The sequence below is a fragment of the Telmatherina bonti genome (genome assembly GCF_933228915.1).
Source record: "Telmatherina bonti genome assembly, chromosome: 2".
NCBI lineage: Eukaryota > Metazoa > Chordata > Actinopteri > Atheriniformes > Telmatherinidae > Telmatherina > Telmatherina bonti.
In genome coordinates, this window is record NC_136620.1 from 23,158,225 (window position 1) to 23,179,826 (window position 21,602).

General features: G+C 39.8%; 2 protein-coding genes across 2 annotated transcripts in view; one reads left to right on the forward strand and one right to left on the reverse strand.

Moving 5' to 3' along the window:
- Window positions 1-7,746: 7,746 nt before the first annotated feature.
- Window positions 7,747-9,709, reverse strand: cdkn1cb (cyclin dependent kinase inhibitor 1Cb). Its single transcript, XM_079255886.1, has 3 exons — window positions 9,037-9,709; window positions 8,802-8,919; window positions 7,747-8,420 (listed from the first exon to the last, which is right to left on the reverse strand). The coding sequence occupies exons 1-2, from the start codon at window positions 9,569-9,571 to the stop codon at window positions 8,804-8,806; spliced, it is 651 nt and encodes a 216-aa protein (XP_079112012.1). The 5' UTR covers window positions 9,572-9,709; the 3' UTR covers window positions 7,747-8,420; window positions 8,802-8,803.
- A 5,910-nt stretch (window positions 9,710-15,619) lies between these two features.
- The window catches only part of ptdss2 (phosphatidylserine synthase 2), a 25,714-nt gene continuing 19,731 nt past the window's right edge, over window positions 15,620-21,602 (forward strand). Inside the window, exons 1-3 of the mRNA XM_079247212.1 lie at window positions 15,620-15,734; window positions 16,266-16,618; window positions 19,751-19,852. Coding sequence (XP_079103338.1) covers window positions 16,386-16,618; window positions 19,751-19,852 — 335 coding nt within the window. The 5' untranslated portion in view covers window positions 15,620-15,734; window positions 16,266-16,385. The remainder of the gene's footprint in view (window positions 15,735-16,265; window positions 16,619-19,750; window positions 19,853-21,602) is intronic.

Sequence of the window (21,602 nt, forward strand, 5' to 3'; positions counted from 1 at the left end):
GTGTGTGTTTTAATGCATGAATTCTTATGGATGTGTGTCTAAGCAGGCTGCTCCTGCTGTGTAATTGCAGGCTGCGTATCAGCCCCTTGGCACTGCCCTGTGCCGAGACTAAAAGATGTTGCTAATCTGCCAGGTCAAGCAGCCAGCAGTGGCTGAATTCAACCCCAGGACCACAGCCACAAATTAAGACAGGCTGACAAGGCCCTGAGGCATTCTGGGTATTGTTGCGAGCTGCCAACAGGCATCTAAAGCTTCAGCTACCGAGTGAAAGAACAGCCAAGCAAAGGTGAAGATTAATAGCGGCTTGCTGACCTTGGAGTATCGCTAAAGATCTATACAGCCACCAGACACTTTCTGTGTGTTGCACACACACAAACACACACATGCATGTGGGCCATGCAGTGTCAAAATTAGGGTAAAAAAAGCCACAACAGTTTGACACAGTAGAATTTTTTCCCAACATCTCTTTATCAGCCTGTAATCTGCTTTTTCACCTGAAAAAAAAAGTGGAGGGAGGAAAAGTCGACATAAAAGGCAAGAAGATTACAGATCCCTCTGAAAATCCATGCTTGAACATGATGCAAGCAGCTGAGTCCAAGCAGGATGAGCCCAAATTCTGCCACTCCTGGATGCTCTGCAGCCTGATGAATGATGGTCCTTTGTTGTGTGTGCTATAAAGGCTGCCGTGGCCATCCCTTTTCACAGGACCTGGAGAGCAAATGTGAGGCGTGAATAGCATTAGTCCGAGTCAGTGCACACATAGCGGTGTAGCCAGCCCTGAAAACACAGCCTGCTAGCCCTCCTCCCTAAGTTTTATGAGCCAAGATGATTGAAGGAGAGGAATACTGCCCTGCCAAAAGTGAGGGACGGGGAGGAGAGGAGCACGGAAGAAGAGGCGTCTCTGAGATGGATGGATAGACAGATAAAGTAGAGACAGCAGCAGCTCAACAGAGGACTCTCGTCCTGGGGAAGAAGGGATGTGAGGGGGAACAGGTTTGCCTCGGAGTGGCTGAAAAGAATTAGCACAAAAGAGAAAAGGGAGAAGAATGGAGGTGGAGGACTCTGGCTGTCAGGACTGGCGCTGGGATGGAGTTAGATCTCATTTCTCAAGTGTCATCGCACTATCTGTGTCTCCTCCTCTCCTCTCTGACCAATTACAGCCACAATGAGCCAGTACTGTTCCTGCAGAGCTGCGTATGGTTCTCCGGTTGTAAAACCACCACACTTAGAAAGGCAAGGCCCTTTCTGATTGGTACAGTATGGGGGAAATCCAAAGGGGGCCACAGCAGGATTTTCTTTGAGTTAGCATGAGTGGCTGCTGAGACGGCTCATTTAAATACCAATTCCTCTGAATGCAAGCGTCAGTCTAACCAGCGAGTCAGTGGATTCATCTGCTTTCTGCTTTCAAACTTCTCCCAACGTCAACAGTCTAGCTTTGCTTTTTTAAAATGGCTCGGGGTATCTCCGCTAATCAGAAGAGAAAGCAGCCAATGTCCAAAGAAAATCTCTGAAAGACACTGAGGGAGTCTGGAGAACTAAATCAAGACCACTTTAAGGGATTACAAGACGATATGGCTGCTTGGAAGTAAATTATATAGAAACAAACTTTTGGGCGATACTGTACATTACCGTTCTGCTTTCTCATGGGAGTCAAACATTGTAACATATGCAGATGCAGAGGTATCCAGTTTTCACATAGCATCAGTAGCTGCACTGGCGTGCGTCCGTGTGTGGGGATGTAACACTCACCATATGTTCATGCTGTATTGATGGTGCCGCAGAGACCAGTGAACTGCGGCTCAGGGTCAGCTAAAAGATCAATTCTGCACCTCAGAGGCTTTTTAAACAGGACACGTTTCAACTGAGCTTGACTGTTTTTGTGTCGAGTCAGCAAAATCTTCTTCATAATCAGTTGCTGTTTGACGTTAAAATCTCAACACCACTTATATATGAGCTGTTGTGATGCAGCAAAGTCTTCAGGGACTAAATGAAACCAGGTGTGATGAGATTGTCAGATTTTAAGTCACGCCTTATAAATACAGCACAGCAGATGGGTATCGGTCCACTTCGGTGCAACAGCAGTGGTATTATGAACCATTGTCATGGGAGATTAAACCATTGAGATTAAACATTATGAACATCCAGGCTTTCCATTACTTAAAATGTCTACAGAAGCTGATGTGTCGGAACATGATTTGCTGTGTTTTAATTTAGGACAGCTTAAATTAAAAATAATTTAACTCGTGGAGAGCCTTAAAAAGTTTTTCTGATTTTTTTCCTTGTTTCTAAACTTTAGATATTTTGGACTTTCTCGTGGAAGAGAAATGGTGGAATTGTGTGCTGTTGCGGCACCAGACATGGCTGACCTTTTCACCTTTTTAGAGAAAAATAAGGGGGGCCCATAGAAAGTAAAAATCCTTTCATTGTTGAAAATGTTCCACTTTTAAGTGTGTTGTTTGTTATATGTTTGGTTTTAGAATAAGGGAAAATCTCAAGTGAAGGCAGAACAGTGTAGAAATTTTTTTTATGCTCATTTCTGTTTAGATTTTTTTTTTTTTTCAGATTAAATAAATAGAAACAAATTTTATCTTCATACTGATTCTCATTTTTCAAAATCAATCTGACTGGTGTTTGTTCAAATCTCTGCACTGGGAGTTGTGTCAGGTCTGCTCACGGGGATCCCATGGGACCGGGGAGCTCTGCACTATGTGTGGAGTCTATCCTGGTCTGTGTTGTGGCACTCCGTGTGGCTGCAGACTGTGACACCTCTCAGTGTGGATGACCTATAGGTGGTTTTCCTCACCTGGATCCTCAGTGCTTTGCCACGTCACTTAAGTACTGTGTGTGTTGGTGTGTATGTGTGTGCATGTGTGGGTCTATATGTAGGGGTGGGGGAAAAGGTTTTCATAAATTGTTGTTATCCAGTTTTTTATTTTATTTTATTTTGGGAAGCACTATGTGCCACATAAATAAAGTTTTATTTGATTTGAGCTATTTTTCAATACGTAACTTATAACCATAAGTCATTTTTAATGCTGCCCTTTGAGTTTTCCAAGCAAATCAACCATCTAGGTTTTTCAAACCTTCTTAAATACAACTCATCGCTTCCTCTAAAGCAGTGTTTCTCAATCCTGGTTCTCAGGACTCCCTTTCCCTGCATGTTTTAGATTTTTCTGTATCTTAACACACCTGACTGAAATGAATGGCTCAAGCTTGCAAAGAACTTGAGGAGCAGTTCAGTTAATCTGAGGCATGCTGGAAATTCTGCTGCTAAGAGTTACGATTGAAAGGAAGGAGTGAATTCATTGTACATTTTTACATTAAAAGGTTAAACAAACAGACATTATCCTGGACTGAACAGTTTGATATGACTATCGTTCTCATAATGTGATGTGATCCTTAAACAGATGTTCATTACAACAATGTTGTCACATCCTTTTCAAGCTCACGTTTTACCATTTTAAATTAGACAAGGCTGGTTTGAGCCATTTCAAATGTGGCAAACATATAACTAATATAAAAGGCAGACTTAACATAAACTTTTAAGGTAAACTTGTAACAGTTTGAAGTTTTCGTTTCTACTGTTTAACTTAATATTGCTGCAGTGTTCCTGCTATGTGCTGCTACATGTATAATACGTCGCATATTGCATGCTATTAAGAATGCTGTCCTGTCATCTCAGTTTAGAGCCACTGTTTCCCAATTTGACTTGTTTTGTTAGACAATTTGCAAATTGTCTAACAAATGGAGTAATCCATTTTCATTTAGTTTAATGAAAATGGATTTTTAGATTTAGTTTAACAACAGGCTAAACTCTTCTTCAATCAGACCAGGAGGATTTCCTGGAGTACGCACATGTTTTGCGCACCATCTCAGGCCAGACTGCAGCAGGAGCCGCAGTGCGCCACTCGCTCCATCGCGTTGTGAAACTGTTGTAAAGGATCTGTCTTTTCTTCTGCGCAGCATTAAATCCGATCCCCTTGATGCGTGGGGAGAGCAAAGTGAATTAGAGATTGAGGCGGCAGGCCGACTCACTCCCCCCTCCAACCGAGACCAAAGTCGAGATGCAAAGAAAAAAAAACCAAGAAGAATAGAGGAAAAAAGGAGGAGACAGAAAGAAGATATTTGAAAAGCTGCCACGAGTTCCCTGTCACACCGCCTCCTGCGTGGATTGAGCCGTGTTCTTTGTTATCCACAAGCATGAATACTGAGTGGATGTAAAGAGAAAAAGGCTCAAGAGACGAGCAGGAAAAATAGGGAAAATGGCAGTACATCTGCATCTGCCAAATAAAAGTAATTTTACTTTTAATCTTTCACTAATTGAAAGTTTTTTATGGCAGCAAATGGTCCTAAATGATAATTTTATGGTCATATTTCCATAATACCCGGATGAGAGAGGAGCAGGTGCTTATTTTAATCAGTTAAATTTTTTGATGCTTTCTTTACCTTATCAGAAGTGTTTATTCCTGGAATAAAGGCTTTTTCCCGTTAATTTTCTGAGTTCAGTTGCGTTTCCAGTCATTATTTCACAGAGAAACACGCGCAAACAACCATCCTCACAGATACAGCAGAGTAAACGCCACTCATTCAAACTGAAACCCTCTGATGAGGACAGGTGTCCAACATCCCCAACATCTACCCCCACCACAATCTCTCTCTCTCTCTCTCTCTCTCTCTCTCTCTCTCTCTCTCTGACGTACACACGCGCACACGCACACACATCATATATGTCACGTTAGACTCAAAGACGCAAACTGATGCAAAGATTTTTTAACAGATTATCATATTTAATCCCCAAATTTCATTTTAAAATCTTGAAATAACCGTGAGAAGAGCATCGCACGTGTACCTGAAGATGGTGTGGGGTGGTTCTACACAAACCCAGTTTACAGTGAAACAATAAGTTAATATCACACAGAATTCACTGTTATATTTCTTTAACGTGGCAGGGAACCTGTTATATGAATGGACTCTTTACGTCGAGGTTGTAAAACAGACTTTTTATTAAATGCTGCAATATTGTTTATAACATATAACTAATTTTGTTGTGTTTTTTTTTCTTCGCTATGTGGCTTCTAAACAGATTAGGAGTCAGACTCACGTCGTCACTTTATAAATTTGGGGGAAAAAATGAAAAAAGAAGTGTGTTTCTCTCTCTCGTCATAAAATGTAAAAAAAAAAAAAGAAAAGAAAAAAAGGGGTGTGTGTGTGGGGGGGTAAAGGGGGTCAGGGAGCCCTAACTCTGTGACAAAGCCTCATTTGCAGGTCAATGCGATGGCACACTCGCCTCTCCTCTCCATCCAGCTCGCCTTTGTTCCCCGTCGCCTGCGCCGATGCCAGATGGTCATGGAAAATGCTAATTCCACCCACCCTCCACACACACACACAACCCCTGGTTGATTTTCCTCCCTTTCTAGATTTAATTGTAGTCTCCCCAGACGCCCCTTTAATTGCGTGTTTTGAGTGGAAAATGTCTTCTGTCAAACCATATTTTTATGTCACAAAGCCGGCGTTATGAAGAAACAGTGACTTGATTTTATTAGCAGTCAGTGTGATTTCTATAATGGGCGGTTTCACCTGTATGCCAAAAATGAACTCATTTACTTAAGTTTGTTTACTTTTTATTATAAAGTTATTAAAGGAAGAAAAATAGGCAAATGCTCTGGATCAGATTTTGGCTTGTTTGTCCATTTCTACCTAAAACAGCACATTTTCAGGGCCTTTTGAACCTAAAGCCAAACTGTTTTCTGCCAGTTTAATTTTTTAAGAAGCTTTGAATTATTCAAAACAGCATAAAATTCAAACATTTGTCCATTTCAAGAGATGTGTGCATTTGAACTTTTAATAAAGAACATTTTCTGTTTTGGTTTTTTTTTTTTTTTTTTTTTTTTCTCAACTAAACTGTATTCCTCCAGTTATTTATTCACCCCCTTTGTAATACTTTCAGTATATTATACAACAAATGATTCAGAAGACATTTTATTTACCCCTTAAATAGATGCTAATTTTGTAGATGAGTGAAACAAACGATACTGTGGCTGTGAGTTAAAGGTCAGATGGGGTCTGAGGGGCCCATGAGACGGATTCTCTCCATCAGCAGCTGCTTGTTGAATTATATTCAGCTGTAGAGAGCATGATAATGAGGTCTATATGTTCGCTGTCATCTCTTTCCTTTATGGCCATCATACTTGCAACATGGTTGAATTAAGTTGCAAGTGTCAGGCAGCTTATTTAAACTGCAAAACTTCCTAGCACTCTAAATCTAATAGTTTATTTTTTTCTCTGTTATACAGGATACCATGATCATTTACAATATACCTATAATTTCCTTAAAACAGAAGCGGATCACTTGATTTTCAGGCCTTGACCTATGACCTTTCCTAGAATGGCTCAAATTGAATACCTTTATGAGAAAATGAATATGGTTCTAACTTCCATTTACTGGGGTGAGTTTTATGTAGTTACACAGCTGCAGAAACAAATGGGAGAAGATGACCCGTTTAGTATGATGAGAGACTGGAGCCCCTTGAATGTGTCCAGCCTCTGAAAATGTGGAGACTTCATTAAAGTAACACATAAACAGCTGTTGTCTTTAACATGTAAACTATTGAGATTTTAAAACTGAGCTGAATGGCCTCTCGGCTCCCCGTAGGCATATGAGCGTTAATTAGCTGGATATAGCCATAGATTAATTATAATATTTTTTTTCTTCCATTCGTATCAATAGAGCAGCCAGACAAAGTGTCTTTTGTTCTCTGATGCAGGACATTCTGTGGCTGACTGAATAGGTCTTGGCTATGTCTACATGGATTTGCCATATGGCAACAAAAAGCAAAGAATGGAGCCGGAGAGCGCTTTGTGTTGGAAATCAGAACAAGCTCCGTCACAGCTTATGGCTGCATAAAACTGACAAAGTCACTCTGGCCATCAAAAGTCTCCATTTTTTATTTAAACACTCATGTCAGACAGTCAGGGCCATTGAAAAGCACAGAGGAACTCATGGAAAATTATGAAACGTGTTTGTTTTGTGCGCGCTATACCAGGCGGCGGCACAGGCCCCTGAGCGCACCTCACGTGCTGCGTTTTGGCTTCTTTCAATTACAAGGTAAACTTGCAAGTATGACCTGCTGAATGGTTTGTTTCAATAGACGAGCACAATTACAATGACTAGTAGTTTTCTTTTTCCAGCTCTGGCAGGTGGCCTCCACGCCCGGTGTATCTGCAGTGGGGTAAACAGCGTGTGTGTGCGTTGTGTGTGTGAGAGTAGGTCTTTAGAGAGCTTGTTGAGTGCGGGTGGATGTGGGGGTGTCTTCGTGACGGACAAAGCGGGGATCCAAAGGCAGCTGCTGCTTCTTTAGAAGGGCGAAAAGGCCTTTAAATCCGAGCCTATACCCCGCAGCTGCCATTAAAGTTGCACGTCTGAATGCGTGTTTCCTCCGTGAGTCCACAGAGAAAGAAACACGCAGGGAATGTGGCCCAGTCCTGATAGACAAACTGTAACAAAACTATAAATTACGATTACTGTAACGTAACGGAGACGGGTGATGCTTTCATAACTCTGAAGTCATTAAACATGATGTAGATCTGCGAAGTCAGAGGCAGCCACAGCCTCGTCTCAGTGTCACATCATATTATCTAAGCAAGACTTAGATGATAAAATGATAAAAACAAGGCACAAACAAATCTTAAACTTGAAGTGAAAGATATTTCTTTTTATTCCAATCTTTTACAAGACATAATTAGGGCACTTGTATGAAAACGCACAAAAAAAAACAAAAAACAACACGGCTCAGAGACACAAAGAAAAATCTATTTTTCAAGTGTGGACAACTATGGAGAAGCTACATGATTGAAAAGAATATCACAATACAAAAATGTAAATAATAAAATAAAATAGAAAATATGCCCTTTGGCTAAATCAAGGCATTTAACAATTAAAGAGAAACATAAATAACTTATAAGTTAGAATAAACTTAAAAAATATACATTTACAGAAGAAAACAGAACAGAAATAAAAACAAAATATATGCTATTGTCTCTATAAAGCTGTACACTTTTGGCCAGTGTATTCTTTTAAAGAAAATTTTAGGATTGCACAGATGTTAAAACATTTAACACTGTCGAGTGGCTGTATGCAAAAGCAACAATGAATGCTACATTTGTACTGGATAGAAGTCATTCGGAGAATTTCTCTTTTCCTTTTTCGTCCCCCCCCCCCCCTCTCCCTCCCACCACCCCAAACCGTTCAGTCCTGAGAGTCTGTTCCGGGCTTCAGCCGGTGAGCACCGAGCCGCAGCCGACCTGTCGGACTTCTTTGTCCCGCACCGCTCTCCTCCCCCCTCTTGTTCTTCCTCTTCGGTGGGTGTAAACGGCTTTCCGGGTATCCACAAAAAAGCGCAGGGAAATAGTGCAATAACCACCTAGTGAAGAAATTAAACAAGTCAAAAAAAAAAAAAAAACACCTCAGAGTTCTAAAGAACAGCTATTGCCGGGAAAGACGACGAGTCAGCTTTTTGCGGAAACAGGAGGCACGGCACAGGAGACGCAGGCGTCGCCCTTTAGCTGAGTTTTTTCCCGCCACACTGTGACGCACTTCCCCCCTCCCCCAACCGCTGGTGTTACTACAGCTACTACTATCACTACTACTGCGATTTCACCACCACAGTCCCCTCACCTCCCCCACCCGATAAGACTCGTGTAATCCCATGCAATAACACAAATAAATACAAAAATAATCATATAAAACTTTAATTTGTCAACAAGTCATAATTATCATAGTTATGAAGACAAATTTAATTTACCTTCAACGAATCCTCTTTCGTGGAGTTTGTTCCACCGGGATCGGAGACATGGAAAGATGGCAAGCGCTCATGTCATTAGATTTTCTATCAGCAGCCTTCTTTCGTTTCACGAAGAAGTCTGGAATGACAGGGAAACATTAGATGAAATTATTTTATAGACCTACTTATTTTAGAATTTAAACCAAATTCACACAGTTACCTAAATTAGATTTAAAGTGCTTTTTACTCAGCCTACCTGTGATGTGTGTGTTGTTGCCAGCCGCCGCCCTCTTGCGTCTAACACACTGAGCCTGTCTGGAAGTCCCCGAGTTCAGTTTGTCTTTGCGGTTCTCCTGGTTCACCTCCACCGGGCAGGGAGTGCTGCTGGTGCTGCTGCTTTCGGGGACCGATAAGCGCTCCATTACTACATCCACATTAGGGGTCTCCAGGAGTTCAGCGTCCGAGGACGGTCTCTGCTTCACGGGTGTCGCCGGCACTCTGGTCCTGCCGTCCTGCACACAGTCCTGATAAAACACCGGCGTCTTATCCACGGACACTTCTTCCCACTGGTAATCCCCTTCAAGTGGGGTGTTGGTCTCGAAATTAAAGTTCCATCTCTGCTGGTCCCGCTCGGAAATCTCCCGCAGCTTGTCTTTCATATCCCGGCTCAGCTCGTCGTGATCTACCGGTCCGAAGAGGTTGCGGCAGACGCTGGTCCGTCTGTGGAGAGGAAAGGTCCTCCGGGCCACCAACCTCTCCAGCGCACTGCTCGATAACTGGACGTGGGACATCTCCAAAACCCTTTTTAAAAAACAAAACCCCCCAAAAGGCCAATATGAGTAACTAATTTCTGAATATTACGTATGTTCTGGCTGTTTGATGTAAAACTGAGTGCGTGTCTCCTCTGCTGACTCTCACTTCCCCTCTGCCCTCTCAGCTGAGTTTAAATGTACCTTGTGTACTGAGGCCCGACATATATAACCTCCCAACGTGTCGCGACTCACTTCGGTCCCCTCTGATTGGTTACCTTTAAGTCCAACCCTCCTCAAATTCACAGGCATGCTGATTTCCCATCGACCCCCGTTCCCTGCATCAGCAGAGCAGAGCAGGGCGTCCTGATTTCTCTTCCAAAGTCAAACCTTGGAGAAAGTCCGTATAGTCAAGGAGATGGCGCTGAAGCAGCGCGCGCATCACGCACTTTTCGATCAAGGATGCTCATAGAGTTGATTATTGCGTTATTCGTCGCGCGAGGACGTTTGATTGATGTTAAACAAATTACCCCAAAGTCCTTTTCCTTTCAGCCTTTTAGGTGACTTTTTTTTAGGTGACAGGTTTTGAGCAGATGGAAAGTAAAAAGCTTTCAGTGAGAATGAAAACTGCTTTAAACGGTTCCACTCACAGCTGTGCAATGAGAACAGATGATTAAGATGTAATTAGGCACTGGATATGGCCTGCACCTTATTGTAAAGAAAAGAAAACAGTACAAAGTCACCACGGTCATAACTGTCTGTTACAATCAACACGGGCATAGCTTACATAAATTTAGTGCAACATTGTAAAATTGACCATATTAGAACAGTATTAGAACAATAGCCAGTGATAAGTGTCGCCAGGCTGCCGGCGGAGTCTGTAGTCAGAGGGTTTAAATAGTAGAGAAACGAACGACGTCTTTACTGTGTATAATAGGGTGCATAGCGCCTTCCAGTGGCTCACAACTGAAACTGCGCGTTATCGAAACCTACATTCAACGGGATTAGAAATAATCGGCCAAATTCTCAACACAAGCTATATAGAAGGGATCAAAAACCATCTCCTGGGCCGCTGGCCTGCAGGTTTTAAATGTTCGCCTGCAGAGTTGCTGCAGGCGAACATTTCTGCTTGTGCAGAACTTGACGATTAAAAGCATTTTTATTTTAATCAGGTGTGTTGCAGTAGGGAAATATTTAAAACTTTCATGACAAATTGTACATTTTTGCAGTTTCTTCTCTTCAAATGAATGGGTGAAGATTTGCAATATAAAATGAAATTACCCTGCTTTATGAAAAAAGTGTGGTTAAAAACGTCATGTGTATATCAGATGTCTTTATTTCTGTTTCTTTAATTGCTGGAACATAGTTAAATTACTTGTGCTGCCATATGTAGCTCTAAAACATCAACTCATTGTTAAGAAAGCATGAACAGCAGATTGCAAGGTATATCCTGCCCTTGACATTGATGACAGAGAAAAGAATTAGCATTGATTTCTGGAGGTGTTTCTGAACCTCCACAGAGATTTCCATGACAGGAATCATGTCTGTTTTTTAGTATAATTATTGTATAAGATACAAATTTATTTTTTCCTTGCAATTTGACATTGAGGAACATCATTCTGTTTAGTTGCTCTCCAAAGTTCACTTTGCATTTCTGCAGTCTGTGGTTTAGAAACTGACTTCACATGATAGAAAACACTGTACAGTCCAATTCACAGGGGACTACTGGGCACTTTGAGCACAATTTAATTTAAAAACACAGTGATTTTTACAGTACAATATTCATTTTTAAGGCTCAGACACACTTCACAGATCTTCTTTCCATCTTTGGTTGTCATTGAAGATCATCATCAGGAAAAGTATATGAATTTTAAGTTAGGCAAACATCAGACTTCTACAGTCAGATTCATAGAATCAGGACTAGTGTCATGTGTTGTTCTTTGGCTCCCTCTGATGGAGAGCTGAACCTGCTCAAATAAGACTTAATGATTTAAGCAGTGTAGATCAGGGATCCCAACTCCAGTCCCCAAAGTCCTGCTGACTTTTGAGGTTTTCCTGCTGACTTATGCAGAGCTAGTCAGAGATCCATTTAATTTGAATCAGGTGTGCTGCAAAAGGGAAACAGCTAATTCCTGCAATTCCTTGAGGTCCAGGATGGGCATCACTGGTGTAAATAACTTAGCTTTATCAGATCTGAACCGATCTTTTGTAGTTTTTTTAGCTTGTAAACTAATGAAGTGCCTGAACTTTTTTTTCAAGTGGATCACAGTTAATGGGCATTACTATAATCTATGTTTATGTTTCATTTAAGTTTGAACATAAGACCTAAAACTTTGTTCAAAAAGAATTAATCTTGCTTTTCACCTATTTTTACTTTCTTTTAAATTGGTTCCTGATTTACATTGGGAGAAGGAGAGACACTTCCTCAGTCATACTTAGTAAACAGTTTTAAGGGCATGAAATAAGAAAGCAAGCACCGACAGAAAAACCATCTCACTCTCCAACAGAGAACCAGATATTGTCAGTCAACACAAACCATGATCCTTGGCCTGGTTGACAAAGCTGGAGTTTTATTCTTTCAGCTTTTAAACACGCATAGCCACATTCTCAAGGTGGCTTAGCTTGTTCTTTGAAATAAATTAAAATATCCAGAGGGCAAACACTCCATAGCTGAGCAGATTTGAAACAGAAAACTGGTTGATGGAGAGGCCAGAGGCTGAAAAAAAAAAATCTTTTAGAAGTGCGTATTTGAAGATGTTCTTGTCAAAGATTATCACTGCAAATCTTTGAGTCAAGGAAACAAAACAAACAAAAAAGTAAAATTATGTATGTATTGTACAGGCCTTGTATCATATTGTATGATATGATAATAACAGGACAAAATAAGAAATCAATACATGCAAAAGGCAATTATTGTTTCAATTTAGAATTTTATATATTTATTTATTTATTTATTACAGTTTATCACATTTTTTCTTTTTCTTTTTCTCTCCAATGTTGCTAGTGTTGGATGTTCCTGGTTTTGGTCCATAAAAGCATTCAAGGCCATGTCCCAGGTATTGATATCTATACCCGCACATACCATACTCTTGAACTAACTCGTTCCTTAGATGTGGCACAGATGCTGCAGGCATGACTGTTGGTCCTTTTAAAAGCTGTAAAAATGTTATTTGATCCTGCAGTCTCAGGTAAGAGCTTCAAAACAGTCTTCTCTGCATGCCACCTATGAAGTTGGCAAGCATGACACACCCAGCTGTAGAGGGTTTCTGGATGAGGGTAATATATGAGTTGGTATCAAATGAATGCAGTCCAGCCAATAACATACACAAGCAGTGTTTCATTGTTTCTCCCCATGTCAATTATGCAACAGTTGTTACAGACAAGCAGTTGACCCGGTTCAGAACATGTATCAAACACTGAGAGATGACAGCGTCGTTTTTGGCTTTTTGTACCACACAGATAGTGCCCCATTTTTCATTTCCAAAGGTTTATGCATAAGGACATAAAATATTGTCTGATCATGGAAAATGTTTAAAAACAAACTAAATAAATAAATGAAAAGCATGATATTCTGTATAATGATTCTTTTAACTAACCTAAAACTTACAAATATAGTAAATTAAAATGATCTGTCTGGTGGTCTGTCCAGGGTGTACCCTCTCCAGATTCCTGTGACCCTGGATTGAATTAAGTGGTTAAGAAAATGGATGGATAGATGTTTTGTTTTTATTCATTTTTAATGTCAGTGATATCAGTGAAAAACTGATTTCGGTCCATGATTCAATATTTTGTTGTTGAATCATGGAGTTCTTTGATAAAATACTGTATATTATTGCTGCTGAACAATAACTTGACTGTATCGTTTAGCATTTATCTAATCACAACTTTCAGAAGGTCTTGTCAACATATTGCAGACCAGGCTGAGGTTTGGACCATTGCAACCAGTGCTGGAACAAGGCATAACCGGACCAAAGAGAGCTTGAAATATAAAGTGAAATAAATAAATGAATATAACATTACCTTTTAAAAAAAACATTTACCAAGTTATGCAGTTTTTTTTAGTTCTGGTTATGTTTTCATAAACCATGAAGAAAACCAAAGGCTTGCATAACATTATTTTGCTGTTTAAAAATAATCAGTCTTTTTCCTTTTAAAGTAAGAATTTACAGCTGTGTTCTTTTGTCTTGATAACTTTTGAACTTATGTAAACTCTGTTTCTATGTTATTTCACAAAACAGCACAAAGTGACATTTAATGGTCTGTCATTTCTATCCCAAACATTGAACAAAGAGCAATGTAATGAATCAGAGTCAGTTAAAATTATGTTCTTCAAAAACAGAAAGTTTTGTTTTTATTCTGTTTTAATGTCAGTGATATTATATGCAAAGAAAAACCATCATAAACAGAATTTTGGATGAATTCCTAAAGACACAAGCCATTCATTTACCTTCTGAAAACAAAACCTGTTTTGCCAGAGTTTATCATCTACCCACTGCGTCTAATCTAGCCTGCAGAGAGGGTTGACTTTTTTAGCTGTGGGTGCTGCATGTCAATCACACACACACACACACACACACACACACACACACACACACATACAGTAACATACACGCATTCACACATAAAGCACCTGTTTTATTACTTTTTTATTGTCTTACAAAATACAACTACAAGCTGACAAGAGCAATTTGTACAGACAATCCACGGCTGGCTAATTGGTAAACTAATAATGTAGTAAAGTAAATGCAAGTTAATAACTTAATTAATGCTGTTTTTCAACACAGACAAGGAACAAATTAAATCCTCTCCATCTTGGATGAGACTTCTAGATCTATCCATCCTTTTTCTTGCCTTATTTGACATTGAGATGTTAAGGCAGCTGCTGCCTGTCAAGCCTACATGTCCCTCAAAAGCAAAGCCTTCTTTCTTGTTTTTACGCCATGAGAATATGAACAACATTATCGCTTCAAGCCTGCTTCAGAGTATGTAATAGGTGAGCAGAACTGGGAAGCACAGACTTTCCTGTACCAGGCGGCATTTGCCAGCTTGTCCAGGGGGTCCTGAAGCATTCCCAGGACAGCCAAGAGATGTAGTCTATCCAACATGTCCTGCATCTTCCCAAGTGTCTCCTCTCAGTGGGACACATGTTCTACCTACAACTCTTGATAGAGCTGAGCTGAGGGTAAGAATTGGCGAATTGAGAGCTTTTTTTTTTTTTTTTTTTTTTTTTTTTTTTTTTTTTAGTAATCTCAATTCCTTAACCACAACAGACTGATGTGGGTCCACATCACTGCAGACACCACACTAATCTGCCTGTTGATCTCCCTCTCCAGTCCTTACTCGGAGTAGAATCTCATTCCAGATCTGGAATAATTTAAAGATATATTTGGTGAAGACATTTGGAGCTATAGCTCAATACTACCGTAAACACAAAATTACCATTACTTTGAAAAGGTTTTTGTGATGCACAAAAAGGTTTAGGGAGATAATTCAAACCCTTAGGTTTTGTTTACTTTCTTTATGTTTGATTCAAATGTATCTATTTCAACTTACAAAAATTTACGTTTTTAAAAAAAATTTTTATTGAATAGTTTTATTTTATAAGGAAGCGGATATGACGTCATTAAAACTACCCAATTACATCCATGCGTAAGGAGTCTTTTTTTTTTAACAACATGCTCTTGCAATTTATCAAATTAAACACACTTCACTCAAATAACTATTATTCAATCGATAGTAGCCGGATTGTAGCAGGATTTCAAAACGTGTTTATTTACTTATAAACAAAGGCTATAAATATACCGTCTTACACTAAACCCGCCAGAAAGGTCGGGCTGTCAATACTCAGAAGTTGTAGCAAGTAGCCCAAAAATGACTTCCGTCTTGAATATTTTAATTCCAAAGTAAAACAACTTAAATTCGTGACATGAGTTAATCATTTTATTTTGAAGGAAATGGACCAGAAACACAGTTGTGTCTCTAACAAACTATTCGCCCATGTGATTATGTGTATAGATTGTACTGTCGAAAGACTCACTAAAGCGGTCCGTGAATCTGTAGTTTTGGTGGTGGCAGTCTGACCTCTGTGAAATCGATAGCCATTAATTAATTTAATCTTGAAGCAAAGCGGATTTGATAGTTTGTAGAAATGTAGCGGCTCTGGAGCTCATCCTGACGGCAGCCAGTAATCCCATAAATTTAGCTGGTAAGTGACGTTAGCTACATTTTAAAAGCAGCCACTTGAAAGCTAGTCTACAGACTGTTTTTCTGCATTTACGCGGTGAAACGCTGTGTTGAATAATGATAGCTTCGTGGTTAGTTAATTAATAACAGCTTGCAAGTTAACTTTACGTTGGGGGCAAGGTCAGTTAGAAAAAAAAAGTCGCTACAAATAGCTAACTTGTTTAACCAATCTGTCTGTCATTAAAAGGCTCCCATCGCGGTGCAGATACTAAAATTCATCACCCGACGTCCTGTTAAATGTCCCTAAAGTGAATATGTTGGTGGTCGCCATTGCTGACACGCGATACTCTTAGCACTGCTTGCTATTTAGACATGATTTGTTGTAAGTAGGTTCTGCCAAAGAAAAGGTCTCAGCTACATCTCGCATTATGCTTCCTATGTCTGGTGTCTGTGCAGGGCAGGTCAATACAAGAATGATAGGACGTGATTTTCAGGTTATTCTCTCCTCCCTGTTATCGCCCTATTTAACGTTCATTTCCTCCGACCACCTCAGGATGCTGACAACCACTTGGGTGGGGCAGACGCGAATGACAGAGGAGGGGCAGAGCTCAGGGATAAACCAGAGCGCACAGGATAGTTTTGACAGTACCGTGGGTGGTTGGCTGGTTAAACCATGACCAAGCCCGAGCCCAGGAGAAGCGGCGTAGCCAGCAGCAGCGCCGCCGGCAAGTGCGCCTCCGCCGCATCCGCTGCAGAGCAGCTCAACAACGGCTCGGTGGATCTCGGTTGTCCGGAGCATAGCACAACCATAAAAGCTAAGATGATTAAGCAAACCTCGAGGGAGAGTCTGCACTGGAGAAACACTGAATGCGAAGTCTATGACGACGGGACCAACACCTTTTTTTGGTGAGTTTTGATTCAGAGGGGATCCATTTGTTCGCTGTCAGCAAGGGTGTGTGTGTCTGTAGCAAGGTTATCTGAAAGACAGATTCAGATGACCTCCATTAATCACAAGAAATACTGCAACTTTGTTAAAAAAAAAAAATCTGCAAATGTAATTCATTCAAGTCAGAGGATCACCTACAGAGCAGCAGGAAATTTGTTCTGCTGAAATCACAAAAAAAAAAGCTCCCCACTTTTTAAAGGTGTTTTCCAAGTGTCTGCTATGCTGTGATGAACGACTACATTTTTCATCCAACTTAGAGTCTGTTATTGACCAGACACCAGCTAATATCCCACCCTGCGCTCTCAGCACTTATCCTATGACATACTGGAAGGCAGACATTAGCATGCAGAATACAAAGCCACAAAAGGCGTGTGTTGAGATGTACAGCATGCAGGTGTTATGCACCTGCATGCTGTAAACCAGCTGGTCTGGAAAGGTGACATCCTCTTTTGTAATCTTCTCTGATGAGTCGCTGACTTGGCCCGCCAACTTGTCGCTCCAGGAATATTTTAGCCCGTGTCCAGTATGTGTGGATCACGCCAAGCTGTTTGGCATCCTCAGCAGCAAAGGGGATTAGAAATTTAACAGGAATGTACAAGGGGTTTCTATCCAACAAACTCCATGTATGTTAAGGTTGACTGCTTTTGTGTAAGGTTACTTTTATTTTTATTTTACAGAACTGTAGCACAGCGTAGCCTCAGTATGACTAAATCAGTGCTTGTGGTTAATATTATTAGAGGGACGGAGTTTGGCTTCAGTAGCTAGATCTACCAGATTGGTTATCGCAGTCTTAGAATTCCATTTACAGCCCTGTACCATAAGATCATGTGACTATTTGAACATTTACAGGGTAACACTTCACACAATTATTATAACAAGTTTTGAAGAAAAAAATAAAACTCAAATATCCATGACGCTGAAAAACTCTGAGTCATTGTGACTTGAAATGTTAATCTAGCAGCTTTTAATTTATTTTTAGAATACACACTGCTGCTGCCAGCCATTGCCTCGAATCAAACTATTTCCCAAATTTTTTGACAGCTGACTTTTGATAACTGGAAAGAGATTTGGAAAGGCAGGAAGACGGAAAAATGAGAGTTGCTACAAGTAAATTTCCGATGGCTGAGACCACACAGAAGCCTTGAGGCATCGTGTTGGACTCCAAAGCGTTGCAGTGTATGTCTTTGTTTGCATGTGACATCATCTTCCTTTAGTTGTTAAAGCATGTGGCATGTAGCCTGTTCTGTTGGCTCACACAAAACACATAATTTCTTTCATGAAAAAAAGGAACAGGTTTGACACCAATCTGATGAAACCGAATTTAGTTTTTCTATCTTTCTCTTTTTTTCCCATCAAATAAACATATGTACCAAATAGACTTTATGTTCAAACCAGGCAAATTCTGGAGAATTTTTGTTTGAATAAAAAAGACAAACAAAAAAAAACTCAACAACCAAGTAAATATATTTTAACCCTGCAGTCAGTCTTGAAACTACTCTGGTTATATTCTAACCCTGACATTAGGTTGTCTTAAATTAGCAGCTTAATTTATCTAGATGCTCAACCTCAAGCACACAGATGCATTCCAAATCCAAATCTGTCTTTCACTTGAACCAGACTTGTATTTCTGTCTTTTCATTCCCGATGTTGTTGTTTGGTTGTTAGGCAAGAGAGAGAAGCCAGTCCCTCCCCTGCGTCTCCTGCTAAACAGGTCGGATGAGGAGGTGGAACAAGGACAAAATGCTAATGACACCTGTAGGACTGTCATGACTCTCTGCAATGACTTCAGTTTGAATGGAGAAAAAGGCAGTTTAACTGAAGTTAAACTATCCCAAGGAGTGTCACCAACATAATGTGATGACAACTTTTTATTATCTTTCATTTATCTAACTTTGAATGCACATCAAAGAGTGCTACTGTTGTAGCAGGTCCGATTTCAGCTAACTGTAAACATGAACATGACAACTCCGTCCTGCAACTGTGCTCTCTCTTGCTCAAAAGTTATTTCTTCATACTGTTTTCTGGTTGCAAATACTAAGAAGAATAGGCTACAACTGCCATCTTTGTTTTATAAAGCTTGACGAATTAGTAATGGACATTAGTGTTGTAAAATGATCAGCAAGTTGCTAAAAACAAAGCCCCCACATACCAACTGGTGAAGGCTATATGTAAGGCTGCAAATTAAACCAACACTGAGACATTATTTTCCTTAAGAAGCCTGATTTCCTTATAATCTCTTTAAGTAGTCTTGAACAATAGGTCTCCAGATCTTCTAGAGGTATGTCAGAATTTGTGAAGTTGGATTTTTGCCACAGTAGAGAGGAAAAAAAAAAAAAAACAAATACTAAAGCAGTATAATCTAATTGGTAGTGTACAGGTGTATTTCATTGAGGCAGTGGTTCAGTTCAGTACATTACTCACTACGCTGGTGCCACGCATAAAAATGAATAATCTTGGTCATGTGATACTGGCTTTTTACAGTGCTAACTTTCCAGTCCTGCATCTTAATGGGGAAAAAATAGGTTCTTCTTTTAACTTAACGATTACTTTTGGATTTTTTTGTTAGCTTTCCAAAGATCACTGAAAGACCTTCATTAATCGATAGAATATTTGTAAATGGAAAAATATAAACTTAAGCACTGCACTTAAGCATGGATCTACAAGATGGCTGACAGCCGACAAACAGCCAACATCATAGCCTCCAAACTCAATTTCAGGTGTATCAAAGCAGGAAGATGTTAAATGCTCACAGGTATATAAGCAGAAATGAGGAGCTTCACAGTTCAATTGGAAAAATGATTCAAAAGCCATTTTTGACTTTTTGCTGTAGGTTTGTTTGAGCTGAAGTTTGAAGAATTTTTTTTCTCACTGTGTTTAACTCCATTAAACCATTTTCCCAACAAGAAACTTATTAAACTTTTAGTTTAAATTGCATATGCTAATATTCTTAATATTCCTACCATTGTCTTTTTAAACACCATATTTTCCCTTTAAATACTTTCAGTGGCTTTTGTTGACATTTTCCCCTCTATACCAGCATTTATATTGTTCCTTTTTTCTTCTTCGTGTGTTCTCTCCCACTTCTTCCAAAGGCGAGCTCATACGGTGACGGTGCTGTTCATTCTGACTTGTGCTCTGGTCTACGTCACCCTGTTGGAAGAGACTCCTCAGGACACAGCTTACAACACAAAAAGGTCAGTAGGCTGCATTGATCACTTCCTGTGTCTCCATGAACAATGTCCTGCCAGACTCTGATGAAGGTCAAAACAACAACAACAACAACAAAAATCTACTTAAAACCACAGGAGCCTTTTGATTGGATTTCAGTCAAAGCTCTGATTTGTTTTGGTGGTATTATTATGAAAGAGAAGTTTTAAATTAGTATGCTCCCTTTGTCTTACTTTATAAAAGCTTATGATCTTATCACTGATCAGATGACTGGATCTGTTACAGGGCTTGAGTTATTATAACTGAACATTTGAAACTCTGGCTTTTGATTAGTTTCACTTCACTATTGCACGATTAATCTGAAACTGATCAGATTTCTTTTTTAAAGTTTTACATGATGGATAATAAGTTGGAACGTTTAATCTGAATCTCACAAGACACACAGATCTGCTAGAGGGGTATGCAGAAACTGCTGGTGGTTGTAGCTGTTTTTTTCTGTGGCACAGTGAATATGAGGACAAAACCCTTGTGGTATTGCTTGTAATTAGTTAGAGCAGGGTTTCATTACATTTCACAGGGCAATACTGCATCTTGCACTGAGTCAATTTGTTTAGCCCTCAACACCACTGGGCTGCATGTTTAGGAGACTTGAGATAGTCAAGAAAGCCAAGCTCCTTAAACAATGTGTGTGTTTATTGCAGACTGAGTGAGTGATCCTTCGTTGTGTTTGTGCGTTGGTGTATGTGAGAGATTGTGGGAAGGTTCTTAACAGGATTTGCTGCAGTCAGCACAGTTGAGCTCGTTGGGATAAAGACCCTAGAGCTTCTATCGAGTAGTGGAGCACGCTCACACACTTATACATAATCCTGATTCCCAAATAAAACTTGTGACACTGTAAAATCTAAATTAAAACAGAATCCAATTCTTTTTATAAATGTCATAAGCTAATATTTAACTTCAAATGGTGAAAAGAAAACATTAAATAAACGGAGGCATTTTACTTTTTGATTTAAAAAAATACTACAAGGTAAGAAAAATACAAACTTTCAAGAAACAGGTCTAAGTAAGTTGGCGTGGAGGTAAGAAAATGCTTTGAAAGGAAGACAACTAAAACTAAACTAAAACAACCGGAGTAACATGTTGCAATTATTTAGCATAATTGGCAACAGGCAGGTATCATGGTGGGGTATAAAACAAAAGGATCAGAGAGGCAGAGCGCTTTAAAAAAGTAAAAATCAGCTGTTTAATGCTGGACACTGTAAAAAAGCTGGACACTGCAAAAAACTACATTATTTCAAAATTGTTCCACAATTTTTACATGTTTCCACCATGACTTTTAAATCTACAAAGACTTGAGGGCAGTTTATATTTTCACAGCTTTTGCGACAGACCGGGCCTGACGAAGATGGAGTGTGAGTTTATGCTTGAGCGTAGAGTCTGCAGATTGCAGTAGGGCTGCTATTGGTCTGTTAACTCAACAGGACAGAGTTTTCATAATTCAGTTTCAGTTTAATGCTTCAGTTCAAGCAAGTATTTCCTGTTTTAGGACAGCATTAGCGGCTAACGGCATTCTTTCAGCCATAGACATATATACATATAAACACATATGTATGTCTATGCATTCAGTGACAAGTCCTAAACACCCAAAACCATGTAATCACGCTGACCAATCACAAGCTAGTACTTCAGTGAAGATGTGTTTGTGTAACCCAGATGCATATTGGGTCCTTGCATAGGTCGAGCCTCTGGATCTACGCAGGGCGTACAACGCTTATG